Source organism: Sabethes cyaneus, chromosome 3 (genome assembly GCF_943734655.1).
Source record: "Sabethes cyaneus chromosome 3, idSabCyanKW18_F2, whole genome shotgun sequence".
Classification (NCBI taxonomy): domain Eukaryota; kingdom Metazoa; phylum Arthropoda; class Insecta; order Diptera; family Culicidae; genus Sabethes; species Sabethes cyaneus.
The window spans coordinates 128,610,020-128,630,155 of NC_071355.1; the positions used below are offsets into that span (position 1 = coordinate 128,610,020).

The 20,136-nt window shown below is 42.7% G+C and overlaps 1 protein-coding gene across 1 annotated transcript in view; it reads left to right on the forward strand.

The window, feature by feature from the left end:
- Positions 1–663: 663 nt before the first annotated feature.
- LOC128740129 (muscle M-line assembly protein unc-89-like) overlaps positions 664–20,136 on the forward strand; it is a 159,244-nt gene continuing 139,771 nt past the window's right edge. Inside the window, exons 1-2 of the mRNA XM_053835641.1 lie at positions 664–1,948; positions 2,005–2,775. Of these exons, the coding sequence (XP_053691616.1) occupies positions 664–1,948; positions 2,005–2,775 (2,056 nt within the window). The remainder of the gene's footprint in view (positions 1,949–2,004; positions 2,776–20,136) is intronic.

The window sequence follows — 20,136 nt, forward strand, 5'->3', positions numbered from 1 at the left end:
CACTGTCGCTTAAAACTATTTTTTTCAGATTCCTTAGGCAATTTCCTTTGGAAACATGATAAAATCAGATATAAGCAAAATAAAATAAGAGAATTTCAAAAAAACGTCTCTTTTTTTAAAAAAAATGGAGGTACATGTATTTCCATTAATCGAAGGGACGTTAATCGGCACCAAACTTGGGATTTTTTCTTGCTGACCTGAAGCGAACAATCTGACAAAATTTAGTTCAAATCGGAGAAGGACGATTACAAGTTTGTACTGATTCTCGGTCACTTGACGTGAAATGATCCATATGTAATATTCTTAGAAGCGGAAATATTTCTTATTGCTTATTCTTATAGCTTAATGAATTGCCACTATCATAATCTATTTCAGAATACATATATTTCGTTACAAAAAGTTATCCTGGTTATACTGGTAGGGTAGCAATCCCGTAATTGTACTCTATACTAACACAAGTAGCAAACTCTCACAGGTAGTAGCCACCCTAAGTCTAACATGCCCGACCATAATACGATCTATTTTAATCGGATTTATAAATAGTGGTAGACTCACTATCGTCATTGGCAATGGTTGTCATTATAAAACTCAATGTATTTTCACGGCTAAAGCTAGTCTCTGTAAATGCTTTAATTCGTTTAGTGTGTAGTTGTTGCAAGCAGAATGGGAAAAAATATTAAAAAAAGCCAAACACCTTCTGAGGTGCCCGGCGTAATAGTTACAAAAATTGAGGAATCATCTATATCTAGAGAACCGTCACGTGATTTGCATTCCAGGTCTGTTTCAATATCTCGATTAGGAATAAATGATCCTTTGCGCAAAGAAATGATGATGATTCGCGAGAAATCGCCATTTGAAATAGGAGAAAATCGTAATACCCAACTTGCATCGTCGAAAGCTATCATTGATAAAGCTTTAATTATGGACGTTTCTGGAGGAGTCTCCATGGTCGATGAATACGTGTCTCTTTTTTTCTCGTCAGGATGCGTTATCGATGAAGCTGCATGCAAAGATATTTCTGTTGATCAAAATATTGAAATTGTTGTTGTAGAGCAAGAGGAAGACTCTCAAGGTGTCACACCGCCAGGATTGAATATTGTGGATGCTATCGAGGAAAACATAAAATCAATCGACTATTCCGAAAATGAATCACAAATACTTGCAAATGAGAATCTGGATGAAGATCAAAAAATAGAAAGGAAATCGTCAATCACATTGGATGAATGTGAAGTTCGAGAGAATTTCGTGACTTGTGATGATATTAATTATGATATTACAAAAGAAGCCGCAGATCTTTTTTCTGAAGATATCTTACCAGAAAAGGAAGATGTAATGACTTCACACACTGAAATAGAGACTGAATACTTAACAAATGCGAGGGAAGAAACGCATAATGATGTAAATACGAAAGAAAATCATACGATAACTGAAATAGAAGAATATAGTACTGACTCGTCATCTGATGAATCGTTCGAAGAATTGGTAGATCCATCTTTATGGAAACTGTACAACTCTGATGACGACGACACAACAGCATGGTTCTATAAAAGACCAGACGAAGTTACTCAAGCTTTAACTGAAAAAGAAAAGGATGAGGAATTTAGAAAGGAGCGGTTAGCGAAGCGATGCCCTGTTTTTTTGACATTCTTAACGGATCGTTCTGGACCTGAAGGATCAGAAATTAAATTACAGAGTTCGATTGCAGGTCCAGAAACAGGTGTAAGGTGGCTTAAAGATGATCAACTAGTTGAAAGAACATCCAATTTGCAAACATTCGCTTATGATGGTTTGTATTCTTTAATACTCAAAAATGCACAAAAATCTGACTCAGGCATATACACAATTATTGCAAAAAATCGGGGTGGAGAAGTAAGTTCTTCAGCAAAAGTTCATGTATTTGAAAATGTTAAACAGAATGTGGAAATTCCAACTATAATTAAAATTAGAGGTATTGTTCGAAATTCGGTATTTTCGTGCTTCAAAGTCTAAACGTTTATATTACAGATTATTACCATCACGCCTTGAATGATTTGATCATAGAGTGTCAGGTAATGTTTAGTCCTGAATGGATAATACCGGACGTGACATGGTTGAAAGCAGACGATCCTGTTATCTTTGATAAAAGAATACGCGCATCTTATGAAGGAAATGAAATTTTTCAATTAAATATTTATAATCCAACACCTGAAGACAGTGGGATTTACACTTGCATTGTAAAAAATATTGCAGGTGAACGGAGAATTATACACGAAGTAGAGTTTATGGGTAAAGTACAGTATTTGCATCTTCCTGGAATGCATCATGCAGATAAAAAAATCCAAGCAATTGACGAATTGCAGGAAAAAGAAGCTAAAAAGATAATTATTGATCAATCATCTAAGCGAGTGGGACGATCACAAGTGTCAGAACCGTACAAAGAAGAATCATATGTTATTCGGGATTCAAAGACTAAACTCACATGGGCTGGTCAATTGAAGAATATTACAATTCAAAAAGGACGAACAATTAAAATGATTTGCTCGGTTAATGGCCAGGAACCCATTTTAAAATGGCAGAAAAATAATAAACCAATAGACTATGGCGAACGAATTAAGTTACTTAATAATGGGGTTGTGGCACAAATACTCATTAAAGATGTGTGTGCAGCCGATGTAGGAAAATATACTTGTACAGCAAAAAATAATTATAGTGAAATCACTACATCATGTGACCTCAAAGTAATTGAGCTCGCTACAATTGAAATATCACCACCTATGTTTACAAAGGCTATCAAAGGTAAGGACAGAACATAATACCCATGTTATTCTACTTATTTCTAAATCCAATTTGAATATTTTTCCGTTAAATGGTGCTCGGGATTTACCGTACACTCGAGTCTTTTTTACACGGTTTGTTTTTTTCGATTACTCAAGAACGGTGCAATTTGGGGACCATTTACAAAATACGTGACGAATGTCGGGCCTCTCCCAAACGTATTGAGAAATAAATGAATGGTCCCTAAATAGCCCCATTCTCAATATTCGAAAAAACAAACCGTGTGAAAAAAGTACTTGAGTGTATTATAACAGATGCAATGTTTATAGTTCAATAGTAAATTTTATTGTGCATTGTTTGATGGAATAGCAACAAACGATGAGGCTAAAGTAAAGAAACTGACTAAAGAAATGACATTGGAGATCAGTCACTCGCGGCCACCTGTCATCATTAAATCTCATTTGCTCATCGATGATTGTTGTGCGTGACTCTGTTCAATGTTTTCGAGCTCAAGATTTAGGCGATTTTTTTAACTCTACGCTACAAATTTGATTGCCTGGTGCTTTCGTTAGGCAGCACGGATCGATTTCGTGATAATACGATGATATTTGTTGCCGTTTGCTTGCGGTCAATATTTTCTCCCGCGTTCATCGACTGATACTCCGCAAGTTTTCGAGCAAAGGATTCAGAAGTTTTCATCGAGATTCATGCGCACTTGGTTTCGACGAACCGAAGATGAGTTACTAGGGTACGGGGGGGTATTTTCAGCCCATTAAGCGGTAGCCTAAACAATATTTAATTTGAGTTATAGTCGCGAGAAATGATGAAGTCGTTGCGGCTAAATTGGGCCCATTTTCTATAGTGGTGTCTGGGTTTTTTAAATCCGACCGGCCGAAATAGCCTGCACAGGAATTAGATGCTTTTCAAAAACAGATCAAAAGAGAGACCGATGGATAATGTGTCGGTATTGCCTAGATAGTTTTGCAGTGACAACAGTTTGCTGCTGGTGCTAGTGTATCATTTAATCGTGCATATACATAAGCAGCAGAAGCAAGTGGTTATCACTCAAATACTAGCTATGTCAACCCCGGTTAAGGCCCTAACCCAGCGAGGTTAAGGCGCCGAACAAAGTCGCATTCGACTTTGCGCGACTCCGTATAGCCACTACGATGGGAGCGGGAACTCTTATCCCTACCTCCACGCGGTACCGGCCGGGACGCAACTGGGCCTAGGGTCGACCAAATACCAGTCTTTGGTTGCACCCTCAGTTGTGTGCTAACAGGGAAAGGGGGGCACGTTGTGCCTGAGGGTAGCGTAGCGTAGTGGTGTAAAGAGGCGAGCGGGGCTCAACTCCTATAAGCCAGCTGCGGACGTAGTAGCGTCCTGTTAGAGCTCAGGACTTTAAGCAAAAAAGCCGGGTCAGGAGTGCCATGGGCACATTAGGATCGGTTCCAGGAAGATCCTAATTGCGGTGTACTGGACGGGCGGGAATAAACGTTTGGATTTGGCGCTGCAGGGCTGACGGCTGTGCTATTCTACTACCTTATGTAAGGAAGGGTGGTACCTTCCTGAAACGGCGAGTAGGCTAATGGTACAGCTGCCTTCCGTCCCGTTAAAACCGTAGCTGGTCTCTAGGTACGTTCAAAGCTCGTCACTCACGTCAAAGTGCGGTGGTGTAGGCTCAGATGATACATTCCTGACTAACGCTGATCGGATGCTGACATCCCTGCCCCCATGAAGGGTAGGGGGGAGTGTCCCTAGCCATGGCCTCCCTGCTTGCATAGATCACCATGGGATCGTTAAGGCGACTACACAATTACGAGTGGAGATAGCGGCCTAGAGTTGGGACCCTTTCGAATGGACAAATTTTTAAATTTTAAAGAGGGAGCGGATACGGGTGCTACTAGTGGCAAAGATGACATCTTTGCCAAAAGTAGTAAGTTGGCCAGGTTACCAACAGCAAAGACAGGTAGCCCCCCGTTATCGGGGGCGCGACCCAAGAAGGGAAGCCCGCCGAAATCGGGGGCACAGCCCATACAGGGAAGCCCCCCGAAAACGGGGGCGATACCGAAGAGGAAGTTGACTCCACCAAAGTCTAACACCCCAGTTAGAACGCAGGTGGCCACCGCTTCTAGCTCAGCCAAGAGGGCGAGCGACAGCGGTAGGCAAATGTCAACGGAGGGCGTGGTGCACCCTCTTGAGGGCGAAGTTGGGCTTCCTCCAGCCAGTTGCAAGCTGGAGGAAGCCAAAAGGTTGGTGGACGAGTTGTACTCGTTCATCAACTCTAGGTCAAATGTCCACCTCGACATTAAAAAGCTGGCGGTGAACCTCCGCTCTACCGTCATAGCTGCCGAGGTGGAGAGGCAAGAGCTTCTGCAGCGATGCGAAATCGCCGAAGCTCTGGTCATAGCCGCTAAGGCTGTGGCCATGCCTAGTCAGGCGCGTACGCCGCTTGCCAAGCGCAAGGCGGCTACGCCCGACCATGGACCAACGCTGGTAGCCAAGAGGCAGCGGACTTCGGCTCGCGCCTCTACCAGCTAACGCGCGGAGGCGGTCCCGGATGGTGCTTCCGGGACCGGGGAGGAGGAATGGCAGGTGGTTAGGCGTAAACCGCCTAAACCGCCGAGGCCGAAACCGAGCGAGGCTGCGGCTGCAAAGCCAAAGCCAAGGCGCGTCCATAAGGGCGACGCCTTAGTAGTGAAGCTGACAGGTGAGCTGTCGTACGCCGAACTACTGCGTAAGGTTCGAGTGGACCCCAAGTTGCAGGAGCTTGGGGCCAACGTAGTAAAGACCCGCCGAACCCAGGCAGGGGATATGCTCTTCGAGCTCAAAAAGGACCCAACGGTCCAGAGTTCGAATTACCAGAAACTGGTAGAGCAGTCCCTGGGCGAAGCGGGCCAGGTAAAGGCGCTGTCGCAGCGTGTTCTGGTCGAGTGCAAAAACCTCGACGAGATTACGACGACAGTGGACCTGAGTGATGCTCTGCGGGATCAGCTTAAGGTTGATGTGCCACCCGCAGACATCCGGTTGCGGAAGGCATACGGTGATATGCAAGCTGCGACCTTAAACGTGCCAGAGGCAATCGACAACAAGATGTTGGCGTCTGGCAAAATTAAGGTAGGATGGTCAGTGTGTACACTGTTGTCGAAACGGCGCATCGAACGCTGTTTCAGGTGTATGGGCTTTGGCCATCGGGCGGCCAAGTGTAAGGCCCCCGATCGGTCCAAGCTGTGCAGGCGGTGCGGCGAAGATGGCCACTTCGCCAGGGGATGTAGCAAACCCCCCAGGTGCCTGCTCTGCACAGTCGATGCGGGAAATAAGCATGTCACAGGTGGCCCACTGTGTGCGGCTTATAGGCGGGCATTGCAACGATAAGGGTGCAGGTTATACAGATCAACCTAAACCACTGTGAAACGGCACAGGAGTTGCTTTGGCAAACGGCAGCCGAGACGGGGTGCGATATTGCCATTATCGCGGATCCCTACCGGGTCCCCCGTGGAGGCGCTAACTGGGTTATCGATAAGGGTCGGATGGCAGCGATCGCCGTGATGGGTAGATACCCGATCCAGGAGGTGATGTCGTCCAACCAAGAGGGGTTCGTGATCGCGGTGGTCGATGGCGTCTGCATCTGTAGCTGCTACGCTCCACCTAGGTGGTCGCCGGAGCAGTTTGACCGGATGCTAGACGTGCTCACCGACGAACTCACGGGCCGCAAGCCCGTTGTCATTGGAGGAGACTTCAATGCTTGGGCTGTCGAATGGGGTAGCAGGTGCACTACTCCGAGGGGACAAAGCTTGCTGGAAGCTCTGTCCAAGCTAGATGTAAGTCTGGCTAACGTGGGATCCGTCAGTACCTTTTGTAGGGGGGTACAACAATCGATCATCGACATCACCTTCTGCAGCCCAACGTTGCTTGCCAACATGGGCTGGAGGGTGTCAGATGAGTACACGCATAGCGACCACCAAGCTATACGGTACACGATTGAACGACGGGCGCTACGGCCACGCGGGATGAAGTCGACAGGGAGGAGGTGGAAAGTGAAGTCCTTCGACAAAGACCTGTTCGTTGAAGCACTCAGTGCAGAGAGCACCCGCTCGAACCTGAGTGCTCGTGAGCTGACCAACGTCCTAGTACGGGCATGTGATACCACTATGCCTAGGACGGGGCAGCCAATGAACGGTCGTCGCTCGGTATACTGGTGGAGTGATACCATTGCCCAGCTCCGTTCCAGGTGCCACAGAGCGAGAAGGCTAGCGCAGAGGGCCCGGACCGATGCAGATGCTGAAGCTCGGGGAGTTGATCTTAGAGCGGCAAGGTCAGCGCTTAAGAAGGAGGTTAGGCGTAGCAAGAAATCCTGTTTCCAGGAGCTATGTCGCGATGCGGATTCAAACCCCTGGGGAGGTGCATACCAGGTGGTAATGAAAAAGATGAAGGGTACATCTGCGCCGCAGGAAACCTGCCCCCAAAAGCTGAAAGTCATCGTGGAAGGGCTCTTTCCGCAACACGATCCAGTTGGGTGGCCTCCGACCCCGTACGGTCAATCGAATGATGTCCTCACTCCGGTCACGAATGAGGAACTCATCGTAATTGCCAGGGGTCTAAAAACGAAAAAAGCGCCCGGTCCTGACGGGATTCCGAACGAGGCACTCAAAGCGGCGATCCAAGCATATCCCGATATGTTTAGAGAGACGCTTCAGAGTTGCCTAGAGGTATGCGAATTTCCAGACAAATGGAAAGTCCAAAGATTGGTACTGCTGCCAAAGCCGGGGAAACCTCGTCGTACAGGCCAATTTGCCTACTGGACACGCTAGGCAAATTACTAGAGCGGGTAATCCTAAACAGGCTAACGCCTGTGACGGAAAGTGATGTCGGACTGGCAAACACGCAGTTTGGCTTCCGTAAGGGGAAGTCCACTGTAGATGCCATAAAGTCCGTAGTGGAGAGGGCCGAGAAGCCTATGAAACGGAAAAGGCTAGGCGACAGGTATTGTGTCATAGTCACAATCGATGTCAAAAACGCCTTTAACAGCGCTAACTGGGGTGCAATTGCGTTAGCGCTGCATAGGATGAGGGTACCGGATCATCTATGCAGGTTGCTTAAGAGTTACTTCGAGAACCGGACGCTAGTGTACGACACGGCGGACGGGGCGAAGAGGTACAGAGTGACAGCGGGTGTTCCACAGGGCTCGTTTCTCGGCCCCACGCTTTGAAATGCCATGTACGATGGGGTGCTGAGGCTCGAACTACCCACTGGGGTCGATATCACTGGCTTCGCCGATGATATCGTCCTTACAGTGGTAGGCGAGTTTCTGGAGGAGGTGGAAATGCTGGCATCAGACGCCATAAGCATAATAGAGGGTTGGATGGCGGGCGTCAATCTGCGATTGGCCCACCATAAGACGGAAGCTGTGATGGTCAGCAACCGTAAGTCGGCCCTTGAGGCAAAAATAATCGTTGGGGGACAGGTGATTGTCTCCAAACGAAGTGTGAAGTACCTGGGTGTCACGACAGACAACAGGCTGAACTTCACCAGCCATGTGGATTATGCTTGTGGTAAAGCGTCAACGGCGGTCACTGCGCTGTCTAAGATCATGCCGAACGGCTACGGTCCTAGCAGCAGTAAGAGACGCCTGATGGCCAGCGTTGCCATGTCGGTGTTACGATACGGTGCACCGGCGTGGGCCCCGGCTTTGGAGAGTAAGCGCAATCAGGCATGTCTGAACAAGGTGTTCAGGCTGTTGGCATTGCGCGTTGCGTGCGGCTACCGTACCATATCGTTGGATGCGATTGGGGTTATTGCAGCCATGATTCCAATATGCATACTCCTAGGTGAGGATATCGAGTGCCACAGGCAGAGGAACGTCAGGGGCGCTAGGGACAGAGTTAGGCTGGACTCTATTAGGCGTTGGCAGGCGGAATGGGATCGCACCGACCATGGTAGGTGGACCCATAGGCTGATCCAGAACATATCGTCCTGGATCGGCAGAGGTCATGGTGAGGTAAACTTTTTCCTTACCCAGTTTCTGTCGGGTCATGGATGCTTCAAGAAGTATCTACATACACGCGGGCGGGTAGATTCACCCTTTTGCCCCGTTTGTACGGTAGCCGAGGAAACGGCGGAGCATGTGATTTTTCACTGCCCGCGGTTTACGTCCACTCGGCGGGTGATGCTTGCGGTCGTTGGGGAAGACACCAACGCCGACAACATTGTGCAGAGAATGTGCGCTGAGCAGCGCGCATGGGGTGCCGTCGATAGGGCGGCAACGGCGGTGATAACGGAGTTGCAACGGCTAGAACGGTTGCAACGACAGGGCCTGACATAGCTTGCTAGGGTCAGTAATGGGCTGATTGGGCAGCCCAGGCCCTAGGTGAAGGGTAGTGGCGGTATGCAAGGGCAAGGGTATTGTGTGAACCCACACACGCAACGGACAAGTCGGAGTGCTTCGGCACGTCCTCCCTCCTGAAGTAAAACCTAAAGGTATTTCCGGGAGGGATTCAGGAACGGGCAGCAGGATAGTTTTTAGTAGGTAGGCGCATGTTGGCACCATGTGAATCCTATTCGGCACCGCGAAGGTGCTGTCTATGAAGATTTTCTCCCTGCATAAACAATACAAAAAAAGCCCATTAAGCGGTAGCCTAAACAATATTTAATTTGAGTTATAGTCGCGAGAAATAATGAAGTCGCTGCGGCTAAATTAGGCCCATTTTCTATAGTGGTGTCTGGGTTTTTTAAATCCGACCGGCCGAAATAGCCTGCACAGGAATTCAAAAGAGAGACCGATGGATAATGTGTCGGTATTGCCTAGATAGTTTTGCAGTGACAGCAGCTTGCTGCTGGTGCTAGTGTATCATTTAATCGTGCATATACATAAGCAGCAGAAGCAAGTGGTTGTCACTCAAATACTAGCTATGTCAACACGATAGAAGAGTTTCAGGCGCAACTGCATCACATCTTGGTAGTAGTATAATTTGTGGTACCCGAGTACGGCCCTGTGGGCGGGAGTGATTTCGGTACCAGTAAGCGCGCTAGATTGCGGGCCTGGGTGAGAACTGTCATTCATGTATTGACTGAGCGTGCGAAATAAACGTGTTGAAAAATATATGTTCGAGTGTCGATTCATTAGTGACCAAGTAGAATACCACATTTGGCGAACGAGGTAAATTTAAAACGAGGGGGGAAACGTAAGGCGTTATCATTTGCAAAATGCAAATTTTCATTTCATAAGCAAAGAATTGATGTTTGTTCAATCTATTTCCACCTTAAAAATGAGGTTATGTTTACGCTTGTTTGAACTGCAGGTTGCTATACTACGGTAGAGTAGTAACCGCTAGAAGCGGTGGATATCTATGCTACGGAATAGTAGCGACTGTGAAAACAGTGCAGCGTTTATTAGGCCAGTTTGACGACCTTAGAGCGTCATGGAAGGCTACTGTACGGTAGTGACTCTTGGAGCGATACCAGGCTATTCACAAATAGCTCTAAGGCGAAATAGTGTTTGAACGGTAAGATAATATCAAAACAAAACAAATATACATAGAGAATTTATTTTGCTGGATTACAGCTCTTCAAGCATGGAAAAGTGGGATGTCCCACCATTTAACTTCAAAGCTTTGCCGAGGAACGTAGTGCGCAACCAGTAAAACTGCTGAAGAGAGCAGATCGATAAACGTAATTGATAAAGTGATTCTGTTTGCGCCGAACGATTTAAAAGAGCAGCTGTTACAGAAAGAGGCTCTCAACATAGATGAAGTGACAACCATGGTGAATTCTTATGCATTAAGCATCAAGCTCAGATGATGAATTGTCTGACTAGTAGCGCTTATCTTGAAACCGTACCGATTGGTCATGAGCTAAATAGCAATGTAAATAAGATATGTAATTCGTCCGCAAGGGAGTGCACGCAATGTGGTCGCCATGGGCACTTTGGTAATGATGTTGCTTGTCCAGCAAGAAGCAAGGAATGCAACAAATGCAAACCGATCCGCATTTTGCAAATACCAGACGATAGTTCCAACGAAGAGCAAGTTCGAGGACACAGTAGCAAGCCCGTGAGACCGGAGCGTATTCGGAATATCGAAACTCATCGAAATGAAAATACGAAAACCAGACACTATATTTTCAACATTAACCTTTACGTCCCCGACATCAAAAATGTTGGTACTTGGACGTTACTTGGAAACAGATGGAGAGAATGCATGCAACCAGCAGCAACAGTGTGACGAAGTCTTTGTGCAATACGGTGAGAAGGCAACGCCTTTAACTGTGCTGGAATCCTTTGAAACATTTGTAATGGTTAAAAATACTGGAAAAATTGTTCAGAAGGTCGCTACATTTTATGTAATTCAAGGTGGACAACAGTGTCTCCTAGGTAGAGTGACCGCCAAAGAAGTAGGCATACTTTTTATTGGTCTTCCTAGTACTCATGGGGTAAGATCAGTTAAGATAGAAGAAAAGCGGCCGTTCCCGAAGATTAAAGGCGTGGAAGTACATATTGTGATCAATAAATACGTTACATCAATATGTCAGCACCCTCGGTGTCCTCCCGTCACATTGATGAAGAAGATCGAGGATGAGTTACACTATCTGTTGGCAAATGATATAATAGAGCCACTCGAAAGTAATTGTCGGTGGGTTCTCTACTTTCAGTCATTTGATTTTGCTGTGAAATATCGAAGTGGAGCTACCAATATAGCTGATTCATTATCCCGTTTGATTGAACATAACGCTGTTGAGGAATTCGATACAAAGAACAAGTACATAGTATTGGCTGTGTTGGAGCCAGCTGCTACCGATGTTCAGGAATTGCAAGAGTACTTAGTGATGTACTATACTACACCACGTTCCGTTACTGGCCGGATACCAACAGAGCTCCTATACGGTAGGACATTCGGATCGAAGATACCAGCACTGGAAGATATTGAAACTTCCCCTCCACAAACGGATTTTGCGGAAAAAGTGTTCGAGTCAAAAAGGAAGGAAAAAATCATGCAGATTTGCGGCGAGAAGCAAAGAGATCATCGATCGACGGAGTGTTTCCGTGTTGATGCAGAATCTTCTACCAGGTAACAAGTTGCAGACAAAAATCTACTCCACGAGATTCGTAGTGGAATCAAGACTGGGACAGTATATTGTTTTTTTTTATTTATTTGAAGTCAATCGTGTGTAGACCGTGATACAAGCTTAACCTAATGTTATCAATCGATTTTTGCTCGTTTCTGCTAGTTTTCTACTAGTTTTCTGTTGTTATTGATTTGAATTACTTATTGTCCTAAAATATTGCTTCAATTTGGTTTTTTTAATTGTGAAGTCAATAAAATTACAATGTTGGTTGTATAGCACCATCATTTAATTTATGGGCCTGAATTTAGCATAATTAGTTCGAGAATGATCCGTGGCAAATAGTGTACGAACACGTAAATTTCTAGTAGGTGCGTAAAAATTTAATTTAGATAAGAGTTCGGCAGAGTCAATACGCTGTGAGACTATGTCATTAACAAATGAGACCATTGCAAATTCACGACGCGCCTTTAATGTTTCGATATTTATAAGCTTGCAGCGGTCGTCATATGACGGAAGAGGAAGGCTCGTCCAATTTAAATTACGGAGTGCGTACAACAAGAATTATTTTTGTATTGATTCTATTCTATTTATGTGTGCATTGGCAAACGGAGACCATACCACGCTACAGTACTCAAGAATTGAACGAACGTAGTAAATGTAAAGTGTTTTTAATGTGTATGGGTCTCGAAAATTAAAGCTAAAGCGTTTTATGAAAGAGAGCATGTTGCTTGCTTAACAAGTAATTGTATTATAGTGATCTATAAACGTTAATTTTGAGTCTAGAATAACTCCCAAATCTCTAATTCGTTCACAATTTTCTATCATTTGATCTCCAAGGGAGATGTTGGATATAGCTTACTTACTTAATTGGCCTAACGTCTTATGACAAGGCCTGCGCAGTATAATTTCTCCATCTGTTTCGGTCCATGGCAACTGATCTCCAGTTCCGCGGGCACCCAGTGTTCGCCAGATCTCGCTCCACCTGGTCTTGCCACCTCGCTCGCTGTGCCCCTCTTCGTCTTGTTCCTACCGGATTTGATGCGAAAACCATTTTTGCAGGATAGTTGTCCGGCATTCTAGCAACATGTCCTGCCCAACGTATCCGTCCAGCTTTAACCACTTTCTAAATACTTGGTTCGCCGTAGAGACGCGCGAGCTCGTGGTTCATTCTTCGCCTCCATACACCGTTCTCTTGCACTCCGCCAAAGATGGTTCTTAGCACCCGCCGTTCGAAAACTCCGAGTGCTCGTAGGTCCTCTTCTAGCAGTGTCCACGTTTCGTGCCCGTAGAGGACAACCGGTCTAATTAGCGTTTTGTACAGTGCGCACTTTGTACGGGGGCTCAAATAGTTCGACCGCAAGTGTTTGTGAAGTCCGTAGTAGGCCCGACTTCCGCTGATAATACGTCTTTTAATCTCACGGCTGGTATTATTGTCCTCTGTTGCCAGCAAGCCAAGGTATACGAACTCGTCGACTACCTCGAACTCATCCCCGTCGATTACCACGGTACTGCCCAAGCGAGCCCTGTCGCGCTCGGTCCCGCCCGCCAGCATATATTTTGTTTTAGACGTATTTATCTGCAATCCAATCTTCTCTGCTTCGCGTTTCAGTCTGGTGTACTGATCTTCCACCGCCTCAAATGTTCTGCCGACAGCATCCACGTCGTCAGCAAAGCAGATAAATTGACTGGATTTATTGAAAATCGTGCCCCGCATTTCGATCGCCGCTCGCCTTATAACACCTTCAAGCGTAATGTTGAATAGCAGGCAGGAAAGACCATCTCCTTGTCGAAGTCCCCTGCGAGATTCGAATGGGTCCGACAATCCACCCGAGATTCTCACACAGCACTGGATCCCATCCATCGTAGCCATGGTAAGTCTAGTAAGCTTACCGGGAAAGCCGTTTTCGTCCAAAATTTTCCATAGCTCTTGTCGGTTTACGCTATCATATGCGGCTTTGAAATCGATGAACAGGTCGTGCGTGGGGACTCGGAATTCGCGGCATTTCTGGAGGATCTGCCACAGGGTGAAGATTTGGTCTGTTGTAGACCGACCCTCCATGAAGCCGGCCTGGTAACTTCCCACAAATCTATTGGCTATTGGCGATAGTTGATGAAAGAGGACTTGGGACAGCACTTTGTAGGCGGCATTCAGGATAGTGATGGCTCGGTAGTTCTCACAATGTTGGTTATAGGTGTATTTCGTTTCCTACTGAATTTAATTTATTTACATTTGTTCACGTTTAGTTGAAGTAAGCTCTTCTTACACCAATTATAAAAAAATTGAATTTCGTTACAAAATGTGTTGACATCTGTCTCATTTTTTATTTCTAAGTATAATTTCATATCGTCGGCGTAAATAAGGATTTTTATATTCTTGAGAACGAATGAGATATCATTAACGAATAAAATAAACAATAGCGGTCCTAAATGAGACCCTTGAGGGACTCCAGAAGTGACTTGAATGGGATTAGATGTTTTTCCTTTAAATTTAACAATTTGCTGGCGGTATGTTAGATATGATTCGATCCATATTAAAAGTTCTTGATGTATACCTATTTTTTGCAATTTGAAGAGAAGCATTGGTATATCAATACGATCAAAGGTTTTACTAAAGTCGGTATATAAGGCTTCAACGTAGTTTCCATTATCGATTGCGTTAAGCGAAAAGTTAACAAACTTGAGTAAATTTGTTGTGGTTGAGCGTCCTTTGTAAAAACCATGTTGTGTATGAGTAATTCTGTTTTTTTTTTTATTTGCGAGAATACCTTCTTATTGACAATTGCTTCAAAAAGTTTTGGAATACAAGAGATAATTGCAATACCCCTATAATTACGGATATCAGATTTCTTACCAGCTTTGAACACAGGCACTAAGAAAGATCTTTTCCAGATGCTTGAGAAAATTCCAAATTGAAGGGACATATTAAAAAGCCAGAATAGTGGAGTAGCTAGCTCTGTTGCTAGTTTTCTTATGAATGCTGGAGGTAAACCGTCTGGTCCGGGGCCTTTGGAGGAATCTAATGTTTTTAAGGCGTCTAAAATTTCTAATACACTAATTTGTCTAACGTTTACGTCATTTGAGGATTCTGGAAAATGTGTAAAGTAGCCGTAATCGCGATCCTCTTCTGTGAATGTACCATACTCGGAAGAAAGTGGCAAAAAGGTCGCAAATTTCTTCTATGTTATCTATGGTTTTTTCGTCCAAATGAATTCTAGATGGAAAGTTTTCTGATTTTAATTTTGATTTTACATAGTTGGAAAAGTTTTTTGGTTTTGATTTTATCTCACGCTCGGTTTTTTGTATATACTCTTCAAAGGCAACATTTATTGCTTGGTTTAGTTGATCACAGAGATCAAGATAATTTGCTAAGTTATTGTCATTGTTATGATGATGATGATGATGGAGCCCACCTCATTCCCCTACAAAGGTTTGAGATAGTCGATTTATCTAATAGATAATTAGTGAATATACATTTGAACCAGGTAGGCAAACAAAACGATCTGGTTTTTGACACAGATATAAATTACTGCGATGGTATTCAAATACAAGTTATAACTATTAAAAATATATAATTTTTCAAGTTATTTCCAAACCAAGAATCTCCAGTATCAATTTGCAAACTTCTGCCAGTTACCAAGATGTTCATATCATTTTGGTTAAGCCGATACCCAGTTTAGCCCGCTACTAAGTCGACGCAGTCCCGACGCGGCCATTCCCGCTGTAATCAGCAAGCAAAGCAAAGTCCAGCAAAGTTCAACTTAGTATGAGACTTATAAGGGCATCCCCACCCAGGGAAATCAAAAAAATTTCCAACCCGAAAAAATCCTTGACTGGCTAGGAAAATAAACATCTAATAACAAACAGAAGCATCCAAATCTTCCTGAACACTCACGAATTTGTCAATTACTAGTAGTAAAGTCAGATATTTCTAACAGAAAGAACAGTCAAATTTAAAATCAGTCCTCTATATCTGTTTAACGCGCGCGGTTCTCAAACCTTTGAAGACAACTCTCTTTTTTTTTAACTACATTAACAATTACAAAATCCATCATCACCTTGGTGACGAACATAATAGTTTTAATGTGCTCTAACAAATACTTGATTAACAGATGTCCAAATTAAATAATCAGTAGCAAGAACTTCGTCAAATATTATTTAAATTAAAAAATAATAAACTAAAAAAAATCAAAATACTGCCTTTACGTGTGAAATGCATTGTCTCTTAAATTCTGATAGCGTCGTTGTACGTCTGATGTGCCTAGGTATCGAATTGTATATCTTAATTCCCTTAAAGAACAAAGAATTTTGAGAAGCACTAGTTATAAAATTAGGTGTTCTAATCTCTGCCGCATTTCTAGTATTATATCTATGGATGTCACTTCCCCTTACAATTCGATCACACAAATATCGAGGCAGCAATCCATTAACTACTTTGAATATGAACACCATTGTCAAGAAAACAATTCGTTGCTTCACCGACAACCATTGCAAAGCATCCAGCATCAACGTTGAGGAAGTGAATCTATTGCATCGCAAAATCAAACGCATGATTTTATTTTGTAAACGCTGCAACCTCGATATTTGTGATTCATTCGCTAAGAATAATATGGAAGTGCAAAAATCTAAGTGGGGAGAGATGATTGATTTATAGAGATGAATCTTACTAAAAGTATTCAGCTCTTTTTTCAAACGACAGAGAATCCCGTACTTCTTGGCAATTTTTTTGATGACATTGTCAATATGGGTATTGAACTTGAGTTTGTCATCAATAATTCCTCCAAGATATTTAATCTCGTGTACCCGTTCAATGATTTCCCCGTCAATCTCTACATCAACGTGATCATTCAAACGGTTGCGCGATATTACCATGAATTTGGTTTTACTGGTATTCAACTTCAGATGTTTGAATTTCAACCATCTACTCAGCGAGCGCAAATCTACATTCAAGTGTGTTATGGCATAATCGAGATTTTTAGCTGCTATGAACAACACAGTATCATCAGCGAAAAGATTGATGTCACAGAAACGTAAGACTCGTCTCATGTCATTAATGTACATAATGAATAATAGAGGCCCTAATACACTCCCTTGGGGTACACCTAGAGTGTTCCTCACGGGATCTGAGATAAAATCATTAAAAATTGTCTTTTGAGTTCTGTCACATAAGTAGCTCTTAAACCATTCATATGCAGTACTCGTTATTCCGAAACGCTTTACTGTTTGTAATAATAAGGGCCTAGAAATCGTTTCAAAAGCGCGTTTCAAATCCAAAAACACAGCAACAATAGTATCTTTACGCTCGATATTCTCTTTCCATTTTGCTAACACCAAATTCAATGCAGTTTCACAAGAATGATCTTCCCGATATCCTGATTGCTCTGGTATTAGTAAATCGTTATTATTAAGATAATTCAACAGCTGGCCTTTCACAACAAGCTCTAAAATTTTCTCTAAAGTGTGCAACATATTGATAGGGCGAAACTCTTCGGCTTTAATCGTCCCAGCAATTTTTTGAATCGGAACCACTAACGATTCCTTCCAAACATGTGGCACGTGCCCAGTTTGCAATGATCCATTTATAAGGCTCAGCAGGTCGTGTCCAATGGCATGAAAGCAATCTTGTACGACTCTAGCGTTAACATTATCAATTCCAGTCGTTTTTTGTAACGAAAAACAAATATTTTTAAGTTCTACTAATGTTATTGGATGAAAATCGCTAAAACAACAGTTAGTGGCAATCGGTTGTTTTATTTCATCTGGTTCAAACTTAGTAGCGATTGTTTGTTCAGATTGCTCTTCAGTGCCGTTAAAAGTTATGGACCGCGGTTTACAATCGCCAGGTTTTAACATAGATTTGAGTATTCTCCATAACTCTTTGCTGTTGTTTTTGTGTTGATCAATTTTCCTCTGTATATATTCACTCCGTGTCTTGTTTAGAGATTGTGAATACATATTCCGCGAAACGGTATAATTGTACCAATGATCACTTCTATTTGTTTTACAAAACTTTTTGTACCATTTGTCTCTTTTGCGTTTAAGGCGCAGCAAATCCAAATTGTACCAACTATTCGAGTTCCGTATAACAACGAAGTTTTGTTTGACTAACTGATTGGTACATTTAATTTCACCATTCCATTTAATTTCACCAGACTATTACTACTGTTCAAGCTACGATCGATATTTATTACTATCGTCTCATGATCAGTAATTTTTAACTCAGAACACACCACTGCCGAAACAGAGTCAAAGTTAACGTAAACGTGGTCTATTAAAGTTCTACTGAACCTGGAAATACGCGTATATTCTTTAATTATTTGTTTTAAATTAAAGAATTCCGCTAATCGCTTCAAATGATTCGAATTATAGTTATCGCGCCAATTTATGTTGAAATCTCCCGCAATCATAGTAAATTTACTGCAATCTACAAATATCTCAAACCAGTTTTCTAAAATCTCTATAAATCGTTGGTCACTAGAACTGGGAGAGTGATAAATAACACCATAATTTCCCATCTTCATGCCGCTTTCCACTGTTATACCTAAGAACCAATTACAATCAATTGCTTCGTTGTAGCGAAGAATAAATTGAACAGATTCTTTGACATAAATAGCAACCCCTCCAGTATGCCTTGAATGTGAACAACAGGCAGATATTTTGTATCCCGGTATAGAAAATTGATCAAATGCATCAATATCTACAATATGTGTTTCTGACAAACATATCAAAGATGGACGTTTTTCCTCTACAATCTGTCGCAATGCAACGTAATTTGTAGATAACCCAGCAATATTCAAATACATTATGTCAAATTGATTCACATTTCTCTTTGAGTTTGGTTGCTATTTATCGAAATGTAAACTGCCTTTTTTCTGCTCATACAATTTCTTGTAAACTAAGCATTCTGAGCTAGATGCTGCGTGGTTAACGTCCAAATTCATTTTACGTTCTTTATTGAATTTAATACAATTAACACATTTCGAAACAGTGGATGTACAATCAGATGTTCTGTGTTTTTCACTGCACAAAGAGCACGTTTCGTCATTCTTACAATCCGTACTTTTGTGCCCAAATTCTCCACATTTGAAGCATCTCAAAACATTAATTGCCGGAGCAATATGGCATCGATCCCAACCGACATTCACTTTTTTTGAAGTCAATAAACAGTTGTAAGTCTGTTTATCAACTTCAATTATCGCATTGAACTTGTTATACTTAAAACGAGGATTCTCGTACATATTAACAACCTTGACTTGATCTATGTATGCTAGTTGTATGTTGACTAGTTTTTGTATGCTTTGTGTGCCTTTTGCTTGCGATTTTTTATATTTTTTATTTGACTGTTGTACCATATAGGATGCTTTGAATGAGCCTGACGTCTTGTTTGTTTCATAGGCACTTCGTCTTTTAATATTTCAAATATGAGCTTATAGAAGGCTTCGACAGCCATTTCTACATTGTTTTCATTTCAATATACATGTTGCCAATTAATATTGTGAAGCCTTTTTTTTATGTTCCCATAATTTGCGGACTGAAAGTCCGATACTTTTTCATATTCGCACTCGTAGGGTCGCAGATTTTCATGTATAAATAACGAATATTCGATGGCGGTATGAAATACCTCGTTTTCCATAATGGAGTTTGCGATTCAGTTACGCAGAAGTCTTCGCCTATGTTAGTAAACAATAAGTCTAAGTAGCAATCTTGCCTATTCTTTATGTGATTAATTTGATAAAGGCCCAAGTTGGCAGATTTGTCAAATATTAATTGCAAGGTTTCGTTTTCACCAACGAACTGGGAGAAGAATGCTCTCGTTGTCAATGTCTGTAATGAAGTCAAGATTGCGTTGGTTGAAATCTCCGTATATGTGAAGCTTTATTTCAGGAGAGAGCTCAGATAAGACATTTTCCGCGACTTCAAAAAACTTTTCATAGTTTTCTTTACGTGCATTGTTTGGAGGAAAATAGACGGACGCAAAGACATGTGGCTCACCAGCTATTCGTACTTTCGCCCATACATGTTCAAATTCGGTAAATGATGGAGTGATTATGATGTCTGAGTCTAGCTCTGATAGAATAGCAATTAATACACTGCCACCTGATTTCATTTCAGACAATTGATAATCTATTACCAAAAACTTCCTCGCTATGTACACTATCATCCCAACTAGTTTCGGTTACAAGAATTATAGAAAAGGAGCAACATAAGATATTCTTTTGAACTTCATTAATTTTGTGAGCACTTCGCATGCGGTTTAGATTTTGACAGTATACCGAAACTTCAGTTACCATACAATAATTAAGCGAAGAAGTTGATGGGGTTTCA